We start from the raw sequence: 24531 nt of genomic DNA, 5'->3' as shown, positions 1-24531 counted from the left end.
TAATCCCAGCACTTTGGGAGGCCGAGACGGGCGGATCACGAGGTCAGGAGATCGAGACCATCCTGGCTAACACGGTGAAACCCCGTCTCTACTAAAAATACAAAAAATTAGCTGGGCGCGGTGGCAGGCGCCTGTAGTCCCAGCTACTCGGGCGGCTGAGGCAGGAGAATGGCGTGAACCCGGGAGTCGGAGCTTGCAGTGAGCCGAGGTCGCACCACTGCACTCCAGCCTGGGCGACAGAGCGAGACTCCGTCTCAAAAAAAAAAAAGAAAGAGCAGCCAGGCTCTATGGTCAAGGGCTCACATTCAGTGATGTGCCAGGCCCCCACCAGGCTCCTTGCCTGCCCTCTCAGCTACAGCCTGTCTGGGCATGAGGAGCCACAGACCCAGCCTAGAGCCAAGTTGAAACTAGAAGTGAACACTTTTCGGTGAGGTCAGACACTCCTGATAGCTAGAGGAAGACTACAGAATTTGAAGTTATTAGACAAAGCGTTGAGCTGCACCAGCTGCAAGGTGTCCTTGGGCAAGTGATATTCTCTCTGGGCCATTCCCCCATCTTTATAAACCAGTGGTGAAATTCAGACATCCTTTTCTGTTATCACTTCTCATCTACAGGCTCACAACCATGCAAAGGAGACACATCCAGACCCCGCAGACTTAAGCTCCAAGGGACCCAAAAGCCTGGGGTTGCTTCATGTTGGATGCATGTGCAGACCTGATTCAGGCACCACACAAATGCAGCAGGCAGAAATGAGTTTATTGCATTAGAAAAAACACCGAAGAAAACCAGCAAACACCTCCGTACTAGACACAGTTATTAGTTTGACTCAAGGGCATAAAGAAAACTCAGATACCAGATTTACTTCTGGGAGGGGGTGATGGTCTCATCCCTCCTCCTTCCCTATCCCTTTAAACCAATGGACCTCTAGAGGTGTCCACTGTGCAATACAAGTACATGACTCATTTCCCACTCTGCTCGCCTGTTCACATCCAGGCGGAGTTAGCCGGCCATAATGAGAATGCTCCTGAGATGCTGGGACAAACAGAAATGTGAGGATGGGGGTAGGCAGTTGAAGCCTGAGCCTGAGTTTACAGTCAGTGACAGTGGGGCTCCCATCAGGGGAGAGAGAGCTTGCTTTCTCATGGAGCTCTGGGAAAACTGCTCACTGATCCCTCCATCTCTCCCCACAAACCCTAGGGCACAGGCAATAGCACAAATGGCTGCTAGTGTAAAGGGGGGTGCTGTTCAAGGAAATGAGTGACTCAAATTCTCTCGGGAGCTGCTCCTGGGCCTAAGGGTGCCTGCTGGGAGAAGCAAACCAGCTGAAACTGGATCTGGGAGAGGAGAAAGGAAAAAAAGGACCTGTGATGCCCAGAACCCCCTGGATGGAGGGGAGACCCCAGGCAGAGGGGTCTGGAGCAGGAGCCTGGAAGACAGAGCCGGGCCAGGCAAGCTGGAAAAGGGAACAACGCTGGTGGGAAACAGAGCACTGGCCAAGACCAACCTGCTACCCTCCCAGAAGAAACCCAGCCTCGGAAATTCTTTCTCTTTGGGCCCAATTCTGCTAGTAGATCACGATTATACAACAGTCCCTGCCAGTTTCTGCTCTAATCTATTATTTCCATGCACACTGGCAAATCAGTGGGTCTTGAGAAGAATTAAACTTTCACTCATTTGGCCTCTACAAGTTCCCAAATGTCACTTGACATCCCAGCTGGTCATGCCTCTGGTCAGGTCGCAGGCAAACACTAAGGCAGAATGACATCTCCTCTAGCTGAGACTCTGATGATGCCAAACTGTGATGGCTAATGGCAAAGATAGCAGCAGATGGGGCCAGAAATGAGCAGCAGGTTTTTGGAGAGGAAAGGCCCCTGCTGCAGGCCAGACTTCCAGGAAGAAGCAACATAATTCAAGTCTGTGAAGTGGCAAGAAGTTGGGGCAGAAGGGGCCCAAGGATGTTAGAACTGACCCGGGTACCTGGCAGCTCTGAGTCCCTTCTTCACACTTTCCCAAAATCTAACTAATGGAGGTTCACGTGAAGAGAGGGAATCTGAAAGTCTCTCTGGATTAGAGACTCCCAGACTGTTCCCTGCCTATAAACTCCTAGCAGCAAGTCATTAGGAAAATGTCCACTCATGCCCCAACCTGCCTTTCTAAAGTCAGAATGACAACGGAAATAATGTGTGCCTTCAAAACACATTTAGGATAAGGGAAAGTCCCTATCAGAAACGATTCTAAATTTTCTTGCCACCTTGATTCCACTTCATTATTTTTTTGAGATGGAGTCTCACTCTGTCGCCCAGGCTGGAGTGCACTGGTACAATCTCGGCTCATTGTAATCTCTGCCTCCCCGGAGGGTTCAAGCGATTCTCCTGCCTCAGCCTCTCGAGTAGCTGGGACTACAGGCATGTGCCACCATGCACGGCTAATTTTGTATTTTTAGTAGAGACGGGGTTTCACCATGTTGGCCAGGCTGGTCTTGAAGTCCTGACCTCAAGTGATCTGCCTGCCTCGGCCTCCCAAAGTGCTGGGATTATAGGCGTGAGCCACTGTGCCCGGCCTCACATCATTATTCTTTCCACATCAAAGGTATTTTCCGGCAGGGCACGGTGGCTCACACCTGTAATCCCAGCACTTTGGGAGGCCAAGGGAGGTGGATCACCTGAGGTCAGGAGTTCCAGACCAGCCTGGCCAACGTGGTGAAACCCTGTCTCTACTGAAAATACAAAAATTAGCCTGGTGTGGTGGCACACACCTGTAATCCCAGCTACTCGGGAGGCTGAGGCAGGAGAACCGCTTGAACCCGGGAGGCGGAGGTTGCAGTGAGCCGAGATCATGCCACTGCACTCCAGCCTGGGTGACAAAGCGAGACTCCATCTCAAAAAATAATAATTATTTAAAAAAAGGTATTTTCTTAGAGCAGGGAATCCTGTCCCTTGGTCCCCAGCTAAATACTGCATACTGGCCTGGATGGTGGTTACAGAGACTGCAAATAACCTACATCATTACTTGCAGAAAAAAGGCCTCGGCTTCTACTGCTCCCGCCCAGACCTCATCCACTATGACATGTCAGCTATGCTGAGGAAAAGCAGCCTTGGGGGCACCAAGGCAGGTTTCCCAAAATTGATGGCAGAAGATTGGCAATCCATCTAGGTAGAAGGAGGAATGGCTTTATCCTGTTTTCTCCGGCCTGATACTTGCTGTTACTCCCTTGATCCTGAGGCAATGGCTGCTCCAGCACTGGCCTTGCTTGGGGTAAGGGAGGAAAGGTGAGGAGGGTCGTGGCTAAAGAGCTCACTTAGGTTAGTCATCCTGAAACTGGTCCCATGTGCACCAAATCCTTTGGTTCATTTAACACTAGAGTAACTGTTTCCGGGTCACGGATGTTCTAAAACTCACCTGGGTCCCACAGGTGTTGGCAACTTGGGTAGAGCGTGAGTATTCTCTGGAAAGAGTTCTAGGTTGGGGCTTCCACAAACTGACTCGCTTTCTGTTTAAACAAAGCCCTTCCCTTTCTCCAGTGTGGAGGACGCTTAGGAAACAGCGTCCAAAGTGAACGCACAGACAAGACAGCCTTAATAAATTAGTATAATACTATTAGAAGGGGTGGCATTTTGTTCTGTTTCTTAGCAGCATTGTCTACATGCGGCCTGACGTTCTCCTTCCCTGGGAAATTTAAAAAGCCGTCCCCTGGTTGTTAGCTCTGATGTAAAATTATAAAATAGAAATCTGGTAGGGTTTGTTTTGTTTAAAAAGGAAAACCCTGGTGAGGCAGGGCGGTCCCAGGCAGTCCTGTTAGCTCTGGCCGTTGGGTCTGCCCACGGAGCTCCCTCCCGGAGGCTGGATCTGAATGGAGTCCAGGAGGGGCCGAAGTGCCTGTCCAAAAGGCCTGCAAGGAAACAGAGACATGAGAGGGGTTGGCTCTGGGATGTGGCCTGCTGTTACCCTGCACTGCCCACGGGTAGGGAGGAGGAGTGGGCGCTGGTGGCAGCAGCAGCAGCACCATCAGAGAAGGAAAGAGCACTTTGTCACCTCACTTAAGTTTCCCACCTGCCTCACACACCAGTGTTCTTGGAGGGCATCTCCGAAATAGCCTGCTCTGTATTTTTATTCCTGGGGTTCCCTCCTCAGGGCCTCACCTCTAGAGCCTGGTTAGCTGTGGTTTGAGTAGGCTGGCTACATACAGAGAACTAGAACTTTCTGTGCTCTATGTGCTTGTGTCTTTAATTCTTGTGAGCAAGGAAAAGATCAAATTTAAGCAAGGAAATTGAGGCAAAAGAAGAAGGATATGAAAAAGAAGACAAAGGGGTGAGGACAGCAAATAACTGGATTTTTTCAGGAAAAATGACAAATGCTAGGTTGCCAGTATTAATGCTTTTCTTTCACCCCGAGACAGTCTACCTCTAGCCTAGAGCTGGAGTGCAATGGCTTGATCTCGGCTCACTGCAACCTCTGCCTCCCAGGTTCAAGCAATTCTCCTGCCTCAGCCTCCTAAGTAGCTGGGATTACAGGCGTGTGCCACCATGCCTGGCTAATTTTTTATTTTTAGTACAGATGGGGTTTCACCATGTTGGCCTGGCTGGTCTCGAACTCCTGACCTAGTGATCTGCCTGCCTCGGCCTCCCAAAGTGCTGGGGTTACAGGCATAAGCCTCTGGGCCCAGCCATTAATGCCTTTCTAAAGGGCTCCTAGTTTGCTCTCATAGTAACAGATGGAAAAAACACTACAAATACTGGAGTTTGGAGATTTTCCATGATTACGACAACCATAAATAAGGTTGCCCAAAAACTTTTAAGTCACTGGCTTTTTCTTTAGTGGATACTGCCATTTTTGAAAATCATCTCCAAGTTTAAAGGAATGAAGTACTCCAACGTATAGACAGATTAAACCTAGAAATATCAACCCTAATTCAGACAATTCCAGGAACTCCACCCATCAAATAATAACAGCAAGAACATTCTGGCTACTCCAGTTTGGTCAGGGCCCCATAACCTAGATGCCTCAGCAGAGCTGTGGGACTGCAAACTCATCGAATGATAGGAAGGCAGGGCCAGGGCTGGCAGACTGGGGCTCCTCACCAGCCTGCCACAGCAGCCTTGTTTCCTATGCAAACTCTTCCTGGGAGGTGCTTCCTCAGGTATAAAAAACAGCCCACCTTGCTGGGCCTGCGAAACCTGCCAGGATCTCTATTAAATAAGGCCATAGTTCAGGAGAAACTGAGTCAGAATAAGCAAATAGACACGGTCCTGGAATGAGCAGAGGCTGCCTGAATGCAATCAACGGCAAGGGGAGGGAGGAGGTAAGACGGCTTTGCGGGTGTTGTGTCCTTTCGGGGTATACTGCTTGGATGATGGCCTGCAAGGCTTTTCCAAGGCTTGGGCCACATGAGGAGAGAAAGGGCTGCAGAGTGTTCTTGAAGAAAACATCTGTTGAAGACTGTGCTGTAATACATGAGGGCAAGTAGAACATAGTCGTTGAGGGAGTCAAAGAGCTCATGGTGCAGTGGAAGACAGGCAAATCAACAGCTACAAAACAAGCCCCCCTACTACTTTTCTGACCCCCTCTCTGCTTGTCTAATACTGCATTTTAACTGGGTGCTTCTGGGGAGTGGCATGCTTCGAGTACAGTGGGAAGGACAGACGCCAGAATTTTGTGCAAGTACTGAAGCCAGTATCAAGTGGGTTTCTAAGTTATGTGGTTGCACTTAAGCCAGGGCAGAGCTGGTCTAGCTCTGAAGGTGGAGGTAATACAGGTGCGCATCAGTGGGTGGAGAGAATGGCAGCCTTCTGTGTTAGAACCTGCCATCAGGGCAGGCCCACCTGGTTGGGAGGGCAGATGGGGGCCAGAGGAAGGGCACTGACGGTGAATGGGGATTTTCAAGGGTGGCCAAGGCAGGGGCAGGGACAGAGGCCACACTTACGTGGAGAGAACTTCAGAGGGCAGGTCTGTGATGTAAGAAGGAATCTTCCGCCCAGTCAGGAACTGTGCCACTTCGTTGCTGAAGGTGTTACAGTTGTGTTCAAAGAGGTTGTAGGCCTCACCTCTGTACATTGAAAGGTTTGCAGAACATATATGAGAAACCAGCAAGCGTCTATGTGGAATAACTCAAGCTAGGCAGTGGAATGGTGAGCACAGCTCAGTGTGAGGACTGCGATTTCCCCCCTCTCATACACCAGAAAAGCACTGCTTATTTGCCATTCTGGCTATTAATAACTGATTTTTAAGGGAAGGAGAAATTGAAAAGACGTGGCTCCTACACAGTTTCAGGAGAATCTTTACATTAATGAAAGCAGAGCTCTGGTGTTAGAGTTTACCCCCTTACTGAAACTGACTAAAGCCTCTTTAAGAGAAAATCTGCTCAAGTTTGTATTTCATCCCAACCCTTCTGCAAACCCTGTTTTTCCTTCTGCAAACTTGGCCAATACAGGCTGAGAACAGCACTTGCTGATTTTAATCAGAAGGAATGAAAAGCCCTTATTTCCTCTAAAAATTTCAGCAGAAAGTATGTTTGAAGGAATATCTGTATCAGAACAACTTAGAGCTTTTTGTAGCATAACTGCCTTTTCTTCATGTTAATTCAGCAAAAAACTGGGCCAGGCCTTGTGCTGAGTGATAAGGATGATATGACATGGCAGCTGCCTCAAAGGGTTATTATCTAGTTGGGGAGACAGACACAACTAACCACCACCCGTCTCCACTCACCGGAACAGCGACTCCCCCAGGGAGGAGAGGTACTCCAGAAAGATTTCTTCTGTGACTTCTGTACTCCCCACATCAACCACAGAGTCTGGGGGCCCAAGCAATGTCCCTCCCTAAAAGAGCCAACCCAAAGAAAGTATTAAATTACCATCTCCACTGAATGTTTTAATGTGGCTTCCCACAGTAGACCACAAACACTCTGTTCTGACTTTTTTTTTTTTTTGAGACGGAGTTTCTCTCGTCACCCAGGCTGGAGTACAATCTCAGCTCACTGCAACCTCCGCCTCCCGGGTTCAAGTGATTCTCTTGCCTCAGCCTCCCAAGTAGCTGAGATTACAGGTGCCTGCCACCATGCCCAGATAATTTTTTGTATTTTTAGTAGATATGGGGTTTCACCATGTTGGTCAGGCTGGTCTCAAACTCCTGACCTTTAAGTGATCCACCCACCTCGGCCTCCCAAAGTGCTGAGATCACAGGTGTGAGCTACTGTGCCCAGCCTGACTTCATATTTAACTTGCAGAGCACCCTGGGCAGATGAAGAATGCTATTCGCTATTTGTATCAAGGATGCAATGGCTTAGAAGCATGGGTGTCCACTCCTTTGGCTTCCCTGAGGCACACTGGGAAGAATGGTCTTGGGTCACACACAAAATACACTAACGCTAATGATAGCTGATGAGCTTAAAAAAAAAAAAAAGCTCATGTTTTAAGAAACTTTACAAATTCATGTCAGGCCACTTTCAAAGCTGTCCTGGGCTGCGTATGGCTCACAGGCTGCAGGTTGGACAAGCTTGGCTTAGAGCTTTCTGGTCACTTTTCATTGCCATGTGCTGGCAGCATGGTTAGGAGTCGGACTTCTTGTTTCTGGGGTGGGGGGTGGCCTGGGAAGCTGATTCTCTTGCAGCTCTGGCTCCTGATGCGGTCCACTTACTCAGCTGAGAAAGAGAAACCCAGAATCTGAAGTCTACTTTTGTCCCCAGTATGTCTCATCATGAGGACAGAACAGGACGATAGAAATGGCTCACACTTCGCAGGCCATCTCTCCATGCCTATTTGCATAAAGTATGCAGTCAGTTTTTCTTATGACATACTTGATATCCCGTGTTATAATGGAAAAACGATGTGAGAAATCTGGCAGGCTGGCAGATATTTCCATAATTCAATTCTTTTTGGATCTGTGAGCTTAATCCTTGCCCTATCACCATCATAGGGCAAGGGAGTTAATGGCTCCCAAAAGGCCTACAGAAAACCCTCAGCCATGTGGTTAACGGACTGCCAGAGAAGACTGAAGGAGAGACTGAGGTTGAGTGGGGAAACCAGCCACTGGGGAAGCAACGGGATCAGCAGGGAGAACAAATCTGGGAAGGGATAACACTCCAGAGCAGATCTCCCCGAAAAGATCATTCATTCATAGCCACTGAGCACCTCCTACATAGCTGACATTGTTTTGGGCACTGAGGAAAGCATGGTGAGCAAGATAACCATGGTAGGCAGAGAACAATTATCTCAGAGTTGTAAGAAACTAAAAGGTCACTCTTTGACCCCATAACAAATATGGATTGAGAACTTATTGTGTGTCAGGCCTTATGCTAGGCACTGGGGTTGTGGTGTGGACAAAATAGATGAGATTCTTGCCCTTAAGAAGCTTAGTCTAGCAGGGAAGGGAGACTGAAAAATCCCATAAACCAGTATATAATTATGAGCTGCAATTAAGGGCATGCTGGAAAAGTACAGAATGCCAACAGTACATTATGACAGGAGACCTTCCCGGTCTGAGGGGTCAGGGAAGACTTGCCTGAGAAAGTGACACAACTCAAATCTGAAGGATGGAGAGGCATAACCAGGTGAAGGATCAAGAAGGTGTACTGATGTCAGAGTGCAGGTTTCAATGTCTATGGTGTGTTCAAACAATGAGAAGAGAGTGAGGGTTGGGAGGGAACAACCTAAAAGGCTGGCCAGAGTCAGAGTCAGAGACCAGATCAGGTAGGTCCTAGGAGGCCATGCTGAGCTTTCTGGCTTTTATTCTAAAAGCAATGGGAGAATTCTGGCTTATGCAGGGGGTTGCTTGAGCCCAGGAGTTTGAGATCAGTCTGGGCAACATGGGGAGATCCTATCTCTAAAAAAATAGAAAAAAATAGCAGGGCGTGTTGGTGCTGAGTCCTAGCCACTCAGGTGGCTGAGGTGGGAGGATTCATTGAGCCTGAGAGGTGGAGGCTGCAGTAAGCAAGACTGCGCCACTGCATTTCTGGCCTGGGTGACAGAGCAAGACCCTGTCTCAAGAAAAAAAAATCCTTCCTGTAGGATATAACAAAAACAAACACACCACCAAAATGAATGGCTGCTTGGCCATTGCTTGAGCACCTACTTTGACAACACTTGGATAGCTGATAGAAATTTTTGGAAAAGGCCGGGTGCTGTGGCTCACGCCTGTAATCCCAGCACTATGGGAGGCCGAGGAGGGCTAATCACGAGGTCAGGAGTTTGAGATCAGCCTCGCCAACATGCTGAAACACCGTGTATACTAAAATATACAAAAAATTAGCTGGGTGTAGTGGCGGGCACCTGTAATCCAAGCTACTCAGGAGGCTGAGGCAGGAGAATGGCGCGAACCGGGGAGGCGGAGCTTGCAGTGAGCCGAGATCGCGCCACTGCACTTCAGTCTGGGCAACGGAGTGAGACTCCATCTCAAAAAAAAAAAAAAAAAAAAAAAGAAATTTTCGGAAAAGGGTGTGGGCTTTAGTGTGATAATCCTGGGTTCTAGGACTGGTGTCACTTATTGGCTGTTTAAGTTTGGGCAACTCTTGATGCTTCTCAGAGCCCTCATCATTCAGCTTAACATCAGTTGCGTTCCTAGGATGAGCCGGACACTGTGCAGGGGATGGAGATGGAAGGTCTCAGCTCGCAAGGAGCTTACACAGTTCCCTGTGGAGAACCAGAAACAGCTCATTTCACCATAACATGCTCTCTGTGAGACAGAAGGACCCACACGTGCCATGGGAACATAGAGGAGGGGAACTGGCTGAGGTGTCTGGGAAAGGTTTTATTGAGCTGAGTCTTCAGGCGGCTTTGAGGAACAATGCCAGAAGTCCACAGTAGAAGCAAAGCTCCTGGTCTACAGGAGCCCCCAGGAACCTGAGACTGCAGGACAGAGTGTAGGGGAAGACACTTACCGGGGGGCAGCTGGAGATACCACCACTGCCGAAGAAGAACTCATCCTTGTGCACAACTATGGATGTGTGCCTGTCACACAGAGAGAGACACAGTGAGCCAGAAAACTTAAACTTTGAGAAAAAGCAAACACCATAATGCAATGAGAATAATTTCTGCCCAAGGATAGGACTGTGGGGACCAGTCTTATAAAACCAACAAACCAAAGGTATGAATATGATAAATACCACAGATCAGGGCTTCTCAATCTTGGCACTATTGACATTTGAGGCTGGGTAGTTCTTTGTTGTGCGGGGCTGTCCTGTGCATTCTAGGCTGTTGAGTAGCATCCCTGCCTCTATCCACAAGATGCCAGTAGCATCCTCCTCCCTGTATGACACCAGAAATATCTCTGGACATGGCCAAATGTCCCAGGGTGAGAGAGCAAAAGAACTCCTGAAGAGAAGCACTGCTTTAGGGCTTGAAGATTATAGCATGGAGAGCTAGGTTTCTTGCTGGAAGCCACAGACTAGAACTTGAAATGCATAGAGTGCTGCCTTGTTTCAAAACTAGTCAAAGTAAGGAGACCCACCCAACTTACCAGATGCCTTCCAGTTGTTTCCCTGTGGAGAGAAGAAGAGATTTAGCCACTTGGGACTAGAATAAGTGGCCCCTCAGCCTTGGTAAATTCACGACATCACTTAAACCCAGGGTAACCTGTCATAAACCTTTTGAGGGACTTTCTAGGAATGCAAGTCCCCTCCAGTAAGGTCTTTAGGTTGTGACAGAGTATAAGTGTAAGTAAGTTGAAAAGTAATGAGAGTCTTTTATCAGAATGCAAGATTAAAAACACTAGTATAAAGGTACCCCAGTTTTATGTCTGCTATTCTTTCCTCTTTGGGGTCAATTCAGCTATGCCTTTTTAACTTCTCTGTCTCACGTACAGTAAGACTATAGTAATACAATGAATGTTATCACTCATTTCTTCGTTGAGGTGAAATCCTTCAGAAACTGATAGGATAAAACTTTGCAAATGCTATCCATTTAAATAAGGCACTGTTATTCTACCTCTATGTGCCAGAAACAATGTTAGGTGTGGAAATGCAAATAGGAACATATCACTTTCCTGCCTTTGAGAAGCTCAAAGTCAAATGGACTGAGACACACAAATAATTAACTAAAACAAAATGTTAATATGCTGTATGCTGTATCATAGTGGTAAAAATAAGGTGCTAAATATAATAAACTACTTTTGTGAGCTTCCATTACCAATGACAAGTAAGGGCAGGGATGGACATTTCTGTGGGAGAGAACAAGACGTGCACATGCATGGCTGTGAAGTCTAAAGCCTGCAGGGCAGAGTGAAGAAAGGTGGCAGTGATGGTGCCAAGGGGAGGAGCAGCCAACAGGATGGCCAGCAAAGCGGGCAGGGCTGGACTCAAAGAGGCTGTGAGGCTGGAGAGTGCCTTGATCAGATCCATGTTCGGAAAAGATAACTGTAGTTGTGGGATAGCAGATGAATTGGAGGGAAGAGAGCAGACCAAGCAGACCAGGGTAAGGAGCTCATCACAATAACAAGAGTCCGTGGGAGATACTCTACAGCAGTGCTCAGGAGGCAGAGGAAGGGCATTGAAAGATGTGGAGTGTCAGCAAACATCACTCACTCACTCCTGCTTATCACTTCACATGGCGACATGGGAGATTACTGATTGTTAACTGCTACCTTCGCTGTTTGCCCTGTGACTTTCTTTTTTTTAGAGACAGAGTCTCTCTGTTGCCCAGGCTGAAGTGAAGTGACGTGATCTCGGCTCATTGCAACCTCTGCCCCCTGGGTTCAAGTGATTTTCATGCTTCAGCTTCCCAGGTAGCTGGGATTACAGGCATGCACCACCAAGCCCAGCTAATTTTTGTATTTTTAGTAGAGACAGGATTTTGCCATGTTGGCCAGGCTGGTCTCAAACTCCTCGCCTCAAGTGATCCACCTGCCTCAGCCTCCCAAAGTGCTAGGATTACAGGCATGAGCCACCACACACTCGGCATAGCATCCTCAGAGATAGTTAAGGGGACCACATGGGTTCAGATCCTGGATTTTCCACTTCCTAGTGGTGGATCTTGGGCAAGTTTACCCAGCCTGTTTAAGTCTGTTTCTCCAATTCGGAGTTGCTGTGACTGGTAATGTTAATGTGTAGAATGCTTCACAGTATGTGATATACAGATGTCTGATAAATGGAAGCTCTTATTAGGTACGATGACCTCCTTGGGGAAAAGGGTAAAGACTTCCACAAGATAAAAATAAACTTTACTTCAGACATGTCACAGTGGCCCACCCCTGTAATCCCCGCACTTTGGGAGGCTGAGGCAGGCGGATTACTTGAAGCCAGGAGTTCAAGACCAGCCTGGCCAACAGAGAAACCCTGTCTTTACTAAAAATAAAATAAAAAAAACTCTCTGGGTGTGGTGGCATGTGCCTGTAGTCCCAGCTACTCAGGAGGCTGAGGCACGAGAATTGCTTGAACTTGGGAGGCAGTGAGCCAAGATTGCGCCACTGTACTCTAGCCTGGGCAACAGAATGAGACTCTGTCTCAAATAAAATAAAAAATAGGCCAGGTGTGGTGGCTCACGCCTGTAATCCCAGCACTTTGGGAGGCCAAGGCGGGCAGATCACATGAGGTCAGGAGTTTGAGACCAGCCTGGTCAACAACCCCGTTTCTACTAAAAATACAAAATTAGCCGGGCATGGTAGTGCATGCCTATAGTCCCAGCTACTCAGGAGGCTGAGGCAGGAGAATCACCTGAACCCAGGAGGCAGAGGTTGCAGTGAGCCGAGATTGCGCCATTGCACTCCAGCCTGGGCGACAAGAGTGAATCTCTATCTTAAAAAAAAAAAAAAAAAAAGACCAGGTATGGTGGCTCAGCACTTTGAGAGGCTGAGGCAGGCGGATCACAGGTCAGGAGTTCAAGACCAGCCTGACCAACATGGTGAAACCCTGTCTCTACTAAAAACACAAAAATTAGCTGGGTATGGTGGCAGGCACCTGTAATCCCAGCTACTCAGGAGGCTGAGGCAGGAAAATTGTTTGAATGTGGGATGCGGAGGTTGCAGTGAGCTGAGATTATGCCACTGTACTCCAGCCTGGGTGACCGGGTGAGACTCTGTCTCAAAAAAAAAAAAATTCTACTTCAGTATTGGTAAGTAAAATCTAAGAACAGATTTCAACATCCAGCAAATTAATATGAAATGCTATATCTATTTTACATGTAAAATTCCATTCTTTGCTGTTAGTGTTCCCAGGCTAAATGGAATAACAAGAAAATGAAATGTAGCGGAGTACTTCTGCCTCTGTTCCAATTCCAGAGATCAGTCTGCTTTTCACCAAGAGATCTGCTGCTCTGGCCCGGAAGACCACAAGTGGGCCGGGCGTGGTGGATCACCTGAGGTCAGGAGTTTGAGATCAGCCTGGCCAACATGATGAAACCCCGTCTATACTAAAAATACAAAAATTAGCTGGGCGTGGTGGCAGGCGCATGTAATCCCAGCTACTTGGGAGGCTGAGGCAGGAGAATCACTTGAACCCAGGAGGCGGAGGTTGCGATGAGCTGAGATGGCGCCATTGTACTCCAGCCTGGGTGAAAAGAGCAAAACTCCATCTCAAAAAAAAAAAAAAAGAACACAAGTGGATAGAGGGATCCTAGCCAGGGGTTTCTGGGGATAGCACCCTAGAGAATGTGAGGCAGGTTCTGACCTTATCCAAACTGAGGTGAAATTTCACAGTGGTTGATGAGAACCAGACTGGATGCCAAAGGGGGAGTGGTAATCCATTTAGGACGAGCATCTTCAAACCCTGGGTTCCACTGGGCTATAAGATACTAAATCTCCTCTTTCCTGTTTACTATATGTAAAATGGGGAGACTAACATTCCTTTTCTTGAGACAGAGTCTCACTCTATTGTCCAGGTTGGAGTGCAGTGGCACGATCTTGGCTCACTGCAACCTCCGCCTCCTGGGCTCAAGTGATTCTGGTGCCTCAGCCTCCCAAGTACAGGCTGGGATTACAGGTGTGTGCCACCATGCCCAGCTAATTTCTGTATTTTTAGTAGAGATTGGGTTTCACCATGTTGCCCAGGCTGGTCTCGAACTCCTGACCTCAGGAGATCTGCCCTCCTCAGCCTCCCAAAGTACTGGGATTACAGGTGTGAGCCACTCTATGTGGCCTAACACTGCATTTTAAATAGAGCTGATGTGCCCTTCTGAACTGTCATTTATAAATCAGCTGTTTAAAGGCTGCAATTTGTTTATTTACTTGAAGACATTTAATAATTCAGTGAAACTGGAGAGAAGATTAAGGATACCTGCTTTCTCTTACCTGTTCCTTTCTTTTTTTTTTTTTTTTTCTGAGACGGAGTCTCGCTCTGTCGCCCAGGCTGGAGTACGATGGCGTGATCTTGGCTCACTGCAACCTCCGCCTCCCAGGTTCAAGTGATTCTCCTGCCTCAGCCTCCTAAGTAGCTGGGACTACAGGCACTCACCACCACGCCTGGCTAATTTTTCTATTTTTAGTAGACATGGGGTTTCACCATGTTGGCCAGGCTGGTCTTGAACTCCTGACCTCGTGATCCGCCCACCTCGGCCTCCCAAAGTGCCGGGATTACAGGCGTGAGCTACCGCGCCTGGCCCCTGTTCCTTTCAAATGAAGCTTTTCTCATTTACTTTGTGAGGAATGCTACATTTACAAGGAGGAAGTACAGTATAGTGAATAAGAACACAGGTTCTGGTGTAGACAGGTTGGGTATGAATCCTACTGGCTGAAACGGTGAACTAATGTTTATTGAGTGACTACCACCTTCCAGGCACTATCCTTGGCACTAGGGATACATCAGTAAACAAAAACCTCCTTCATGACACTTTCTAGGTGGGGGGAGGGGACAGTCAATAATAATAATGATAATAAGTCATAACATGTTAGCAATAGTGAATGATATAGAACGAACAAGAGTAGGTTAAGGGGGTCTGGGCGTAGTGGCTCATGCCTGTAATCCGAGCACTTTGGGAGGCAAAGGCGGGCGGATCACCTCAGGTCAGGAGTTCGAGACCAGCCTGGCCAACATGGTGAAACCCCATCTCTACTAAAAGTACAAAAATTAGCCAGGCATGGTGGCACACACCTGTAATTCCAGCTACTTGGGAGGCTGAGACAGAAGAATCACTTGAACCCGGGAGGTATTGCAGTGAGCCGCGATTGCACCACTGCACTCCAGTCTGGGTGACAAGAACAAAACTCTTGTCTCAAAAAAAAAAGTAGGTTAAGGGAGTTTCAGGGATGATCAGGGTGGGCCTCTTTGAGAATATGACATTTGAGTGAAGTTTTTTTTTTTTTTTTTTTTCTGAGACGGAGTCTTGCTCTGTCGCCCAGGCTAGAGTGCAGTGGCGCGATCTCGGCTCACTGCAAGCTCCGCCTCCCGGGTTCACGCCATTCTCCTGCCTCAGCCTCCCGAGTAGCTGGGGCTACAGGCGCCCGCCAACACGCCCGGCTAATTTTTTTGTATTTTTAGTAGAGACGGGGTTTCACCGTGTTAGCCAGGATGGTCTCAATCTCCTGACCTCGTGATCCGCCCGCCTCGGCCTCCCACAGTGCTGGGATTACAGGCTTGAGCCACTGCGCCCGGCCTTTTTTTTTTTTTTTTTTTTTGAGACAGGGTCTTGCTCTGCTACTCAGGCTGGAGTGCAGTAACGCGATCAAAGCTCACTGCAGCCTTGACCTCCCAGGCTCAAGTGATCCTCCCACTTCAGCTTCCCAGTTGCTGAGACTATATGTGTACCACCCAGGCCTGTTTTTTTTTTTTTTTTTTTTTTTTGAGATGCGGTCTCCCTATGTTGTCAAGCCTGGACTTGAACTCCTGGGCTCAAGTGATCCTCCCACCTCCAGGCGTGCGCCACCAGGCCCAACTTTGAGCCAAGATTTAAAGGAGGCAAGGGAAAGAGGGATGCAGGGGCAATGACATGCCAGGTTTATCTGAAGGCCTGTAAGGAGGCCAGTGAAGCTAGAATGGGTGAGGAGGGGAAGTAGAAGATGACCAGAGGTAATGGAGGACCAGATCACAGAGAACACTGCAGAGGCTGAGAACACTAAGCCTGAGCTGTCCAATATGGTAGCCTCTGACCACATGTGGCTATTTAAATTAAATAAATGCACAAATTCAGTCCCTCAGTTCCACTAACCACATTTTAGGTATTCAATAGCCACATGTGACTAGTGGTTACTTATTGGACAGTGCAGATCTAGAACATTTCCATCACTGCAGAAAGTTCTATTGGATGCACTGTTTAAACTACAGTTTCCTATTCTGTAAAAAAAAGCATAACAGTGCCTGCCTCATAACATTTCCAGGATTAAAGGAGATGATACATGACACATGCCTAACACAGGGTCTGGGACATAATACATGCCCAATAAAGGCTAACTCATTTCTTCTAGGGTTTATAATTTGAAAGTTTTATAGCTGTTCTCATAGTACCCTGGTATTGAAACTATTCACGTGTCCTTCTCCCCAGTTAGACTACAGTTGCCTCAATAACCAGGACAGTTTCTTATGCATCTTTGTAACTCCAGCACCTAGCAAAGGACCTGGACCTGAGATATGACATGAACATCTGTTGAGATGAGTGTTCTGTTTAGTTAGCTCTGTTGGTTGACACACAGTGCTATCGAGGACAAAGTTCCTAACCCCAATCTGGGCTGCCTGGCTTGTTATTGAAATGACTCTGCCACCCTGGCATACTGCACTCCCAGTCTACTGCTGTCTTCTCAGATGCGCATGCTCACTGACCCAGGAGTACAGCTGGCAGGTATGGATGTATAATCAGCTCAAACCCATTCCTACTAAACAGGTTTTTGGAGAGGGGCCTCAGTTATTTTACACCTGAAAAACAACTCAAAAGTTGCAGGATATAAACCCTACTTTATTCTCCTTTATATCCTTTGTATCATCACTGAATTTGCCTGTAAGCTACACGCCACACTTCCTATTCAACTGCATCAAGGTACACTTAGGATCTCATCCATTCATAGAGTGGAGATAGGGATTATAGAAAAAAGATCCCCTTATTTATTCATTCTTTTTTTTTTTTAAGACGGAGTTTCGCTCTGTTGCCCAGGCTGGGGTGCAGCGGTGCAATCATGGCTCACTACAACCCCCGCCTCCCGGGTTCAAGCAATTCTCCTGCCTCAGCCTCCCGAGTAGCTAGGATTACAGGAGTGCGCCACCATGCCCAGCTAATTTTTTGTATTTTTAGTAGAGACGGGGTTTCTCCATGCTGGCCAGGCTGGTCTCAAAGTCCTGACTTTGTGATCTACCCGCCTCAGCCTCCCGAAGTGCAGGGATTACAGGTGTTAACCACTGCACCCAGCCTATTCATTTTTTTTTTTTTTTTTTTTTTTTGAGACGGAGTCTCGCTCTGCCACCCAGGCTGGAGTGCAGTGGCGCGATCTTGGCTCACTGCAAGCTCTGCCTCCCGGGTTCACGCCATTCTCCTGCCTCAGCCTCTCCGAGTAGCTGGGACTACAAGCGCCCGCCACCACGCCCAGCTAATTTTTTGTATTTTTAGTAGAGACGGGGTTTCACCGTGGTCTCGATCTCCTGACCTCGTGATCCGCCCACCTCGGCCTCCCAAAGTGCTGGGATTACAAGCGTGAGCCACCGCGCCCGGCCTCATCCTTTCACTTATTCATTCATCCACCAAACACTTGGAGCCAACAATAACATTAAAAATGAATTGAGTGAATTTACATCCTTTCTTTTTTCCTTTTGAGACAGAGTCTCACTTTGTTTCCCAGGCTGGAGTGCAGTGGCGCGATCTTGGCTCACTGCAACCTCCGTCTCCTGGGTTCAAGCAATTCTCCTGCCTCAGCCTCCCAAGTAGCTGGGATTATAGGCATGAGCTACTGCACTTGGCCTACATCGTTTTTTTTTTGAGATGGAGTATCACTCTATCACCCAGGCTGAAGTGCAGTGGCATGATCTCGGCTCACTGCAACCTCTGCCCTCTGAGTTCAAGCGATTCTCCTGCCTCAGCCTCCCAAGTAGCTGGGATTACAGGCACCTGCCACCATGCCCAGTTAATTTTTGTGTTTTTAGTAGAGATGGGGGCTGGTCAGGCCCCCATCTTGGCCAGGCTGGTCTTAAACTCCTGACCTCAGGTGATCCACCCTCCTTGGCCTCCCAGAGTGCTGGGATTACAGGCATAAGCCACCTCACCCAGCCTTGTTTTTTTTGTTTTAACAAGTTCCTTTTCACCTGTTTTCCACATGCATATCTGCAGAAGATTTCATTTCAAGGAAAAGTTTCACAGCTAAAGAGCATTTGAAAACCACTGGTCAGGCCGGGTGCAGTGGCTCACGCCTGTAATCCCAGCACTTTTGGAGGCCGAGGCAGGTGGATCACGAGGTCAGGAGATCGAGTCTATCCTGGCTAACATGGTGAAACCCCGTCTCTTCTAAAAAAAAATACAGGCCGGGCGCGGTGGCTCAAGCCTGTAATCCCAGCACTTTGGGAGGCCGAGGCGGAAGGATCACGAGGTCAGGAGATCGAGACCATCCTGGCTAACATGGTGAAACCCCGTCTCTACTAAAAATACAAAAAAAAAAAAATTAGCCGGGCATGGTGGTGGGTGCCTGTAATCCCAGCTACTCGGCAGGTTGAGGCAGGAGAATGGCGTGAACCTGGGAGGCACGCACCACTGCACTCCAGCCTGGGCACACAGCAAGACTCTGTCTCAAAAAAAAAAATAAATAAATAAAATTTAAAAAAGCAGAATCACACAGGGCCTTGTAAGCCATATTCCTTTCCATTTTGCCTTAAAGAAATTGCATGATTATTAAATTAATTCATTAGATGAGTATAAAACAGTTCACACAGTGAACAAAAATCAAAAACAAAGCACAATAGATGGCATTAAAACAGAAAAAACCTCTCTCAGATTTGAATAAATTTTACTTAATCTTCAAGCTTAAGTTCAAGTCTCAATCATTTCTATAATCAATACTTACTGAACACCTGCTCCAACAGGCCACTGGGGACATAAAGGAAGGGGACAGAGTCCTTGCCCTCCAGCAGCTCCAGGCTCTTGCCAAAGCCTTTCTGACATGCTCAGCTCACCATGGCCTCTCTTATTTCAAAGCCTAACATAGTTCCTGCACCACTCACTCACTTTGGCACCTAATCATAATCTGTTTTATATTGTTATCAAAAGTTATCTTCATTATTTAAAGGAAAATAATATTTTAAGAAAAACTCCTGTACTGGGCATGGTGGCTCATGCCTTACTTTGGGAGGGGGGTTTGTTCAGCATTTTGGGAGGCTAAGGCAGGTGGATCGCCTGAGATCAGGAGTTCGAGACCAGCCTGACCAACATGGTGAAACCCAGTCTCTATTAAAAATAGAAAAATTAGCCAGGTATGGTGGCACATGTCTGTAATCCCAGCTCCTTGGGAGGCTGAGGCAGGAGAACTGCTTGAACCCAGGAGGCGGAGGTTGCAGTGAGCCGAGATTGTGTCATTACACTCCAGCCTGGGCAACAAGAGTGAAACTCGGCCTCAAAAAAGAAAAACTCCTGGAGGACAGAGTTCACATCATATCTTTTATTTCATTACTATTTGTACTACAAAATGAAGTAAAGAATTGAGTATAGTGTAAAATCTCTAATATTCATTAGAATGCATTCTGCCAAGAAATGTACATATTCTATGTCTCCAAATCTTTAAATCTGAAAACAGTTTTGAAATGGGCTTGTAAAGAAAAATAAACGTGATGCACGTACACGAAACTTCCGATCAGAAAATAATAAACAAATACAAAGTACTTCTTACCACAATTAAAACACACACACACACACTTCTGCATGTACTCTGGCACAAAAAGAGGTCAAGAAACTTAAAGAGCAGCCAAAATTATTAAGAGGAGGAACTGAAGGACAATTATAATAGCTAATTATTTTAGGCAATCAGTGACTATGAAAAAAGTGCAATGAGGCTATCTGCTCAATTAGAATGCTGAAGATAATTTTGGGACCATTTTTCATAGTGAATGAAAAGCTATAGAACAGTAATGCCTTCACTTGAGGCAATTCTAGGAGGCTGAAAACAGGACAGGGTAAAACTACAGAATTTACATTGCTTCAGGAAAGGCGAATTACCTTGGGCTTTATCTAGTCCAATCCTGAACTGCGACAGAGCTAGATGAGGTCTCCCATTGGAGAACTGACATAACTGAAGCCTGAGAGGGTACTGCAGATGAGATCACATGGATTTAATTTGGGAAAATGGAGGCTAAGAGGCATGATCATAAATCTAGATTATAAGTGGCACATACACATTGAACCCAGCTTTTTTTCTCATCCAAATTTGAAACATTTGGCAAAGGATGCCTTTACAAACTTCAGGAAGGCATCTACTTTACTTCAATTATAAAGGAACGTATTACACATTAGAGGTGGTATCTCAAAATGACAGAGAACGCGAGCTCTGGAAGTCAGACTGCCTGTGTTCATAACCCAGCTCTACCACCTAGTAGCTCTGGGACCTGGGGCAAATTCCTTAACACTCTACTTCTCAGGTTCCTCAATCAAGAAAATGGAGGCAATAACAGGACCTATCTCACAAAGTTGTGGTGAGGATTATAATGCACGCAAAGTACTCAGAAAAAAAGGGTCTGACACATGGTAAGCTCTCAATAAATACTGGCTATTAATATACTTTTAGAATTCATCATAAAAATCAGGAAACAAATTGATTTTTTAAAGGTTCAAATATATTTAGGAATGGGAAATCAATATATGGCTACTTATAGAACTGGGACATACCCAACTTCAAGATTAGTGGTGTCTGAATGGGATGAACCAGTAAGACGATGCCTATTTTCCTTAAGTTTTCAACTGTACAAAGTAATGACTACTAGCTTTGCTAACTCTTTCTTCATTAATTTTGCAGAAGGTATAAAAGCAATATGGAAAAAAGAGGTAGAGAAGAGAGAAGTAGATTAGCACACAAGGTGATTTCCTCAGATCAGAATCTGATGTGCCCAATGAATGGGTGATGTTCCCATGTTTGGCTGAGGCCTTCCAGGACTTCACATCTATATAAAAGGGCAGGGAGTGGGAAGGGGGCAGGTCTATTACTCCATCTTCAGTTATAGTACTTTCCCCTTCACCCACTACACTCCACAAAAGCCTTCTTCATTTCCAGTATCAGGCCACTCTTTCCTGTCTCAGGGCTTTGGCAGGTTGATCTTTCTCCTATCTGGAACACTGTAACTCCCTTATTACCCTCCGTGGCTACTTCTTCCTCATCCTAAATTCCCAGTTTCAAAGTCACTACCCTTGATACCCTTATTTAAAATAGGTCTCTTCACTGGGTGCAGTGGCTCACGCCTGTAATCCTAGCACTTTGGGAGGCTGAGGCGGGCGGATCACTTGAGGTCAGGAGTTCAAGACCACCCTGGCAAACATGGTGAAACCCCGCCTCTACTAAAAATATAAAAATTAGCCAGGTGTGGTGGCATGCGCCTGTAATCCCAGCTACTCTGGAGGCTGAGGCAGGAGAATCACTTGAACCTGGGAGACAGAGGTTGCAGTGAGCTGAGATCACCCCACTGCACTCCAGCCTGGGCAACAGAGCAAGACTCGTCTCAAAAAAAAAAAAAAAAGGTCTCTCTTGTTATTTTCTATCACAGCACCCAGTGTGCTTCCTGTGCAGAAGGCACTTATGCAATTTGTAACTAATTATTTGTTTATGTATTTATTTTTAATGTCTTCCCCATTAGATAGCTTCATGATGGCAATGATGGCAACGAACATCTTTGTTCATTATATCAACCTCATTTACCTTAACACGTTGACTAGCATACAGCAGACGCTCAATAAATATCTGCTGAATGAATGAAATAATGACTCCTAAGGCCCCTTTCAGCTGCCCAATAATTATTAGGTAATAGGATAAAAAATACCCAGTGTAAAGGGGGAGGTTTTACTTGGGGTATAGGAAATATCTGATTCCTCACTATGATAAAAAAACAAACAAATGGCTCCATTCCAAGACGTTTAGTTAAAACTTGACTGATGTGGGCTGGGCATGGTGGCTCACGCCTATAATCCCAGCACTTTGGGAGGCCAAGGTGGGCGGATCACAAGGTCAGGAGATCGAGACCATCCTGGCTAACACAGTGAAACCCCATCTATACTAAAAATACAAAAAATTAGTCGGGTGTGGTGGTGGGCGCCTGTAGTCCCAGCTACTCGGGAGGCTGAGGCAGAAGAATGGCGTGAACCCGGGAGGCAGAGCTTGCAGTGAGCCTAGATGGCACCACTGCACTCCAGCCTGGGCGACAGAGCGAGATTCCGTCTCAAAAAAAAAAAAAAAAAAAAAAAAAAAAAAACACTTGACTGATATAATCTATTAATGAGTAACAGCTTCCTCAGTGACTTTGTAAGTTTTGCTTTCAGATGTGCCTTAATCAGGCCGCGCGCGGTGGCTCACGCTTGTGATCCCAGCACTGTGGGAGGCCGAGGCGGGCGGATCACGAGGTCAGGAGGTCGAGACCACGGTGAAACCCCGTCTCTACTAAAAATACAAAAAATTAGCCTGGTGTGGTGGCGGGCGCCTGTAGTCCCAGCTACTCGGAGAGGCTGAGGCAGGAGAATGGCGTGAACCCAGGAGGCAGAGCTTGCAGTGAGCCGAGATCGTGCCACTGCACTCCAGCCTGGGCGACAGAGCGAGACTCCGTCTCAAAAAAAAAAAAAAAAAAAAAAAGATGTGCCTTAATCATTTTAACAACTGGTTATCTAGGCCCAAACCCCTGTCAAATAATGGGTTGGCTACATAAGAATTAGCCGATAAGCTCATTAAAAATACAGAGTTTTGGACCAAAACTCCAGGAGATTCTGATTTAGTATTTGTGAAGTAAAGCTCTAGAATCCATATAATTAAAATTTTCTCATTTTAAATAGATATTATGTGCATGTAATACACAGGTCCAGAGGTAAGAAAGAGTTTACAGCAGTTTCTCTTCTACTCCTGTTCCCCTGGCATCAAGTTCCCCTTTCCATAAGCTACTGCTGTTATCAATTTCTTGTGTATCCTTACGGATAATTATTTGCCTAAGCAAGCACATATATATCCTTTGATTTGCATATTTAAAGAGCTGCTCTAACCTTGTTTTTTTCTAATCTCATTTAACAATATATGTTGGAAATGAGGGTATCTGCATTTTTAACAAGCACCCTAGATGATTTTGATATGAAGCCAAATATAGAAACAACTCATGGGCCCACGGTTGTGAGATTAAGTTCAATTCACTACGACATATTAGAAACTCAAGGACATTGAAGGATGCCCTCAAAAGTTGCCTCGCTTACTTGACCTCTTCCCCCTCGTCTCACAGAGATGAACTAAATCATTCGCGAATGTCTCCACAGAAGCCAGGAAAAACTAGCCATTCAAATGGATGCTGTCAAAGCTTCAATTTTCAATTATTTGAATTCTTTCCTGCTCATTGTTACCCGAAATTACAAACCTGACAATTCCTGTGTTACACAAGACATTCCTGTATTTAAGTTGAAATGAGGTGTGATCGTCACTGAATGAGGGCTGGTTTTTCTCCTGCCAGTTAAGTAGTTTAATGGAGCACAACCGAAATACTTTCTTTACTAATCCTTATTCACACAACCTCATCCAAACTTCCCCCAAGACTGCTTTCTTGCCATTTGAGCAAAAGCAATTAACTTAGAAACTGTGGGGAGAAGACTGCTTGGTGAATTCTGGAGTTCGGGGCTCCTCTTGTCCCGACTTGACCTACCTGGGGGCGATGGTTGGGTCCCTAGGCAGCTCTATCTCCCCCATCCCACCTATCCCTGGGACTGCAAAGGAAGCTTCCTTTTGGCATTGAGGCAAGGTTCTCCGAGGGCCACCCGACCTCCGCAGTGTCTCTGTCACCACCAGGGGCACCGCGCGGCAGGCATCCTCACCTTTCCTACACCGCGCCAAGGAGGCAGGAGTGCACCGGGCTACCCGAGCGAGGCAGGGAACCCGCCGGGATCCAGCGCTGTTTTACCCCACACCCTCGTCGAAGGGGCTGTCGAGGGCTCGGTTTCTGCCCGAGCCCCCTGCAAGGTGGAGGCATGACTCCTCCATCCCTTCCCCTTGAATTCAAACGTGAGGATGGTATCTGCGAGGCTAAAGCGGGGGCTCAGATGGCCCAAACTTCAGAACACTCTCTTCTCCACTCGGCTTTTCTTCCATCCTCTGGGCCATGTGTCTCTCCCTGAGTCGTGGCCCAAGTCTCCCCACCTCAGCCAGCCGCCACCCTCTGGCCTGGCTCCCTCCCTCCTGCCCACCTGGCCCCTTCCCCCTCACCCAGCATGATGGGGCTGAGCCGCCGGGCCAGGCCTTTGGACAGGTCGTACACGTAGAGCTTCACCGGATAGAGATTCGGCGGCTCCATTGGGACCCGTGGCGACGGCGGCCACGACGGCCCTCGTACCCGACGGGAGTGCGAAGCGGAGGGAGAGGGGGGGACCGGGCCCGGGCCCGGGCTGAGGGGTGGGGGAGAGGCCGCCCTGCGCTGCTCGCGCCCCCACACCCGCTACCGGCAACGACTACTGTGAGGTGACAGGGAGGGCCCACACGGAAGAGGGGGCG

The 24531-nt window shown here is 47.3% G+C and overlaps 1 protein-coding gene across 1 annotated transcript; it reads right to left on the bottom strand.

Moving 5' to 3' along the window:
• Positions 1 to 735: 735 nt before the first annotated feature.
• On the bottom strand, positions 736 to 24531 carry DESI1 (desumoylating isopeptidase 1). Its single transcript, XM_055253114.2, has 6 exons — positions 24247 to 24531; positions 10447 to 10468; positions 9869 to 9938; positions 6703 to 6812; positions 5921 to 6043; positions 736 to 3889 (listed from the first exon to the last, which is right to left on the bottom strand). Exons 1-6 carry the CDS (start codon positions 24332 to 24334, stop codon positions 3796 to 3798), a joined length of 507 nt encoding a protein of 168 aa, XP_055109089.1. The 5' UTR covers positions 24335 to 24531; the 3' UTR covers positions 736 to 3795.

The sequence above is a fragment of the Symphalangus syndactylus genome, chromosome 18 (assembly GCF_028878055.3).
Source record: "Symphalangus syndactylus isolate Jambi chromosome 18, NHGRI_mSymSyn1-v2.1_pri, whole genome shotgun sequence".
NCBI lineage: Eukaryota > Metazoa > Chordata > Mammalia > Primates > Hylobatidae > Symphalangus > Symphalangus syndactylus.
Note: the sequence above shows the minus strand (reverse complement) of the source record. Positions and strands in the feature narration are given on the sequence as shown.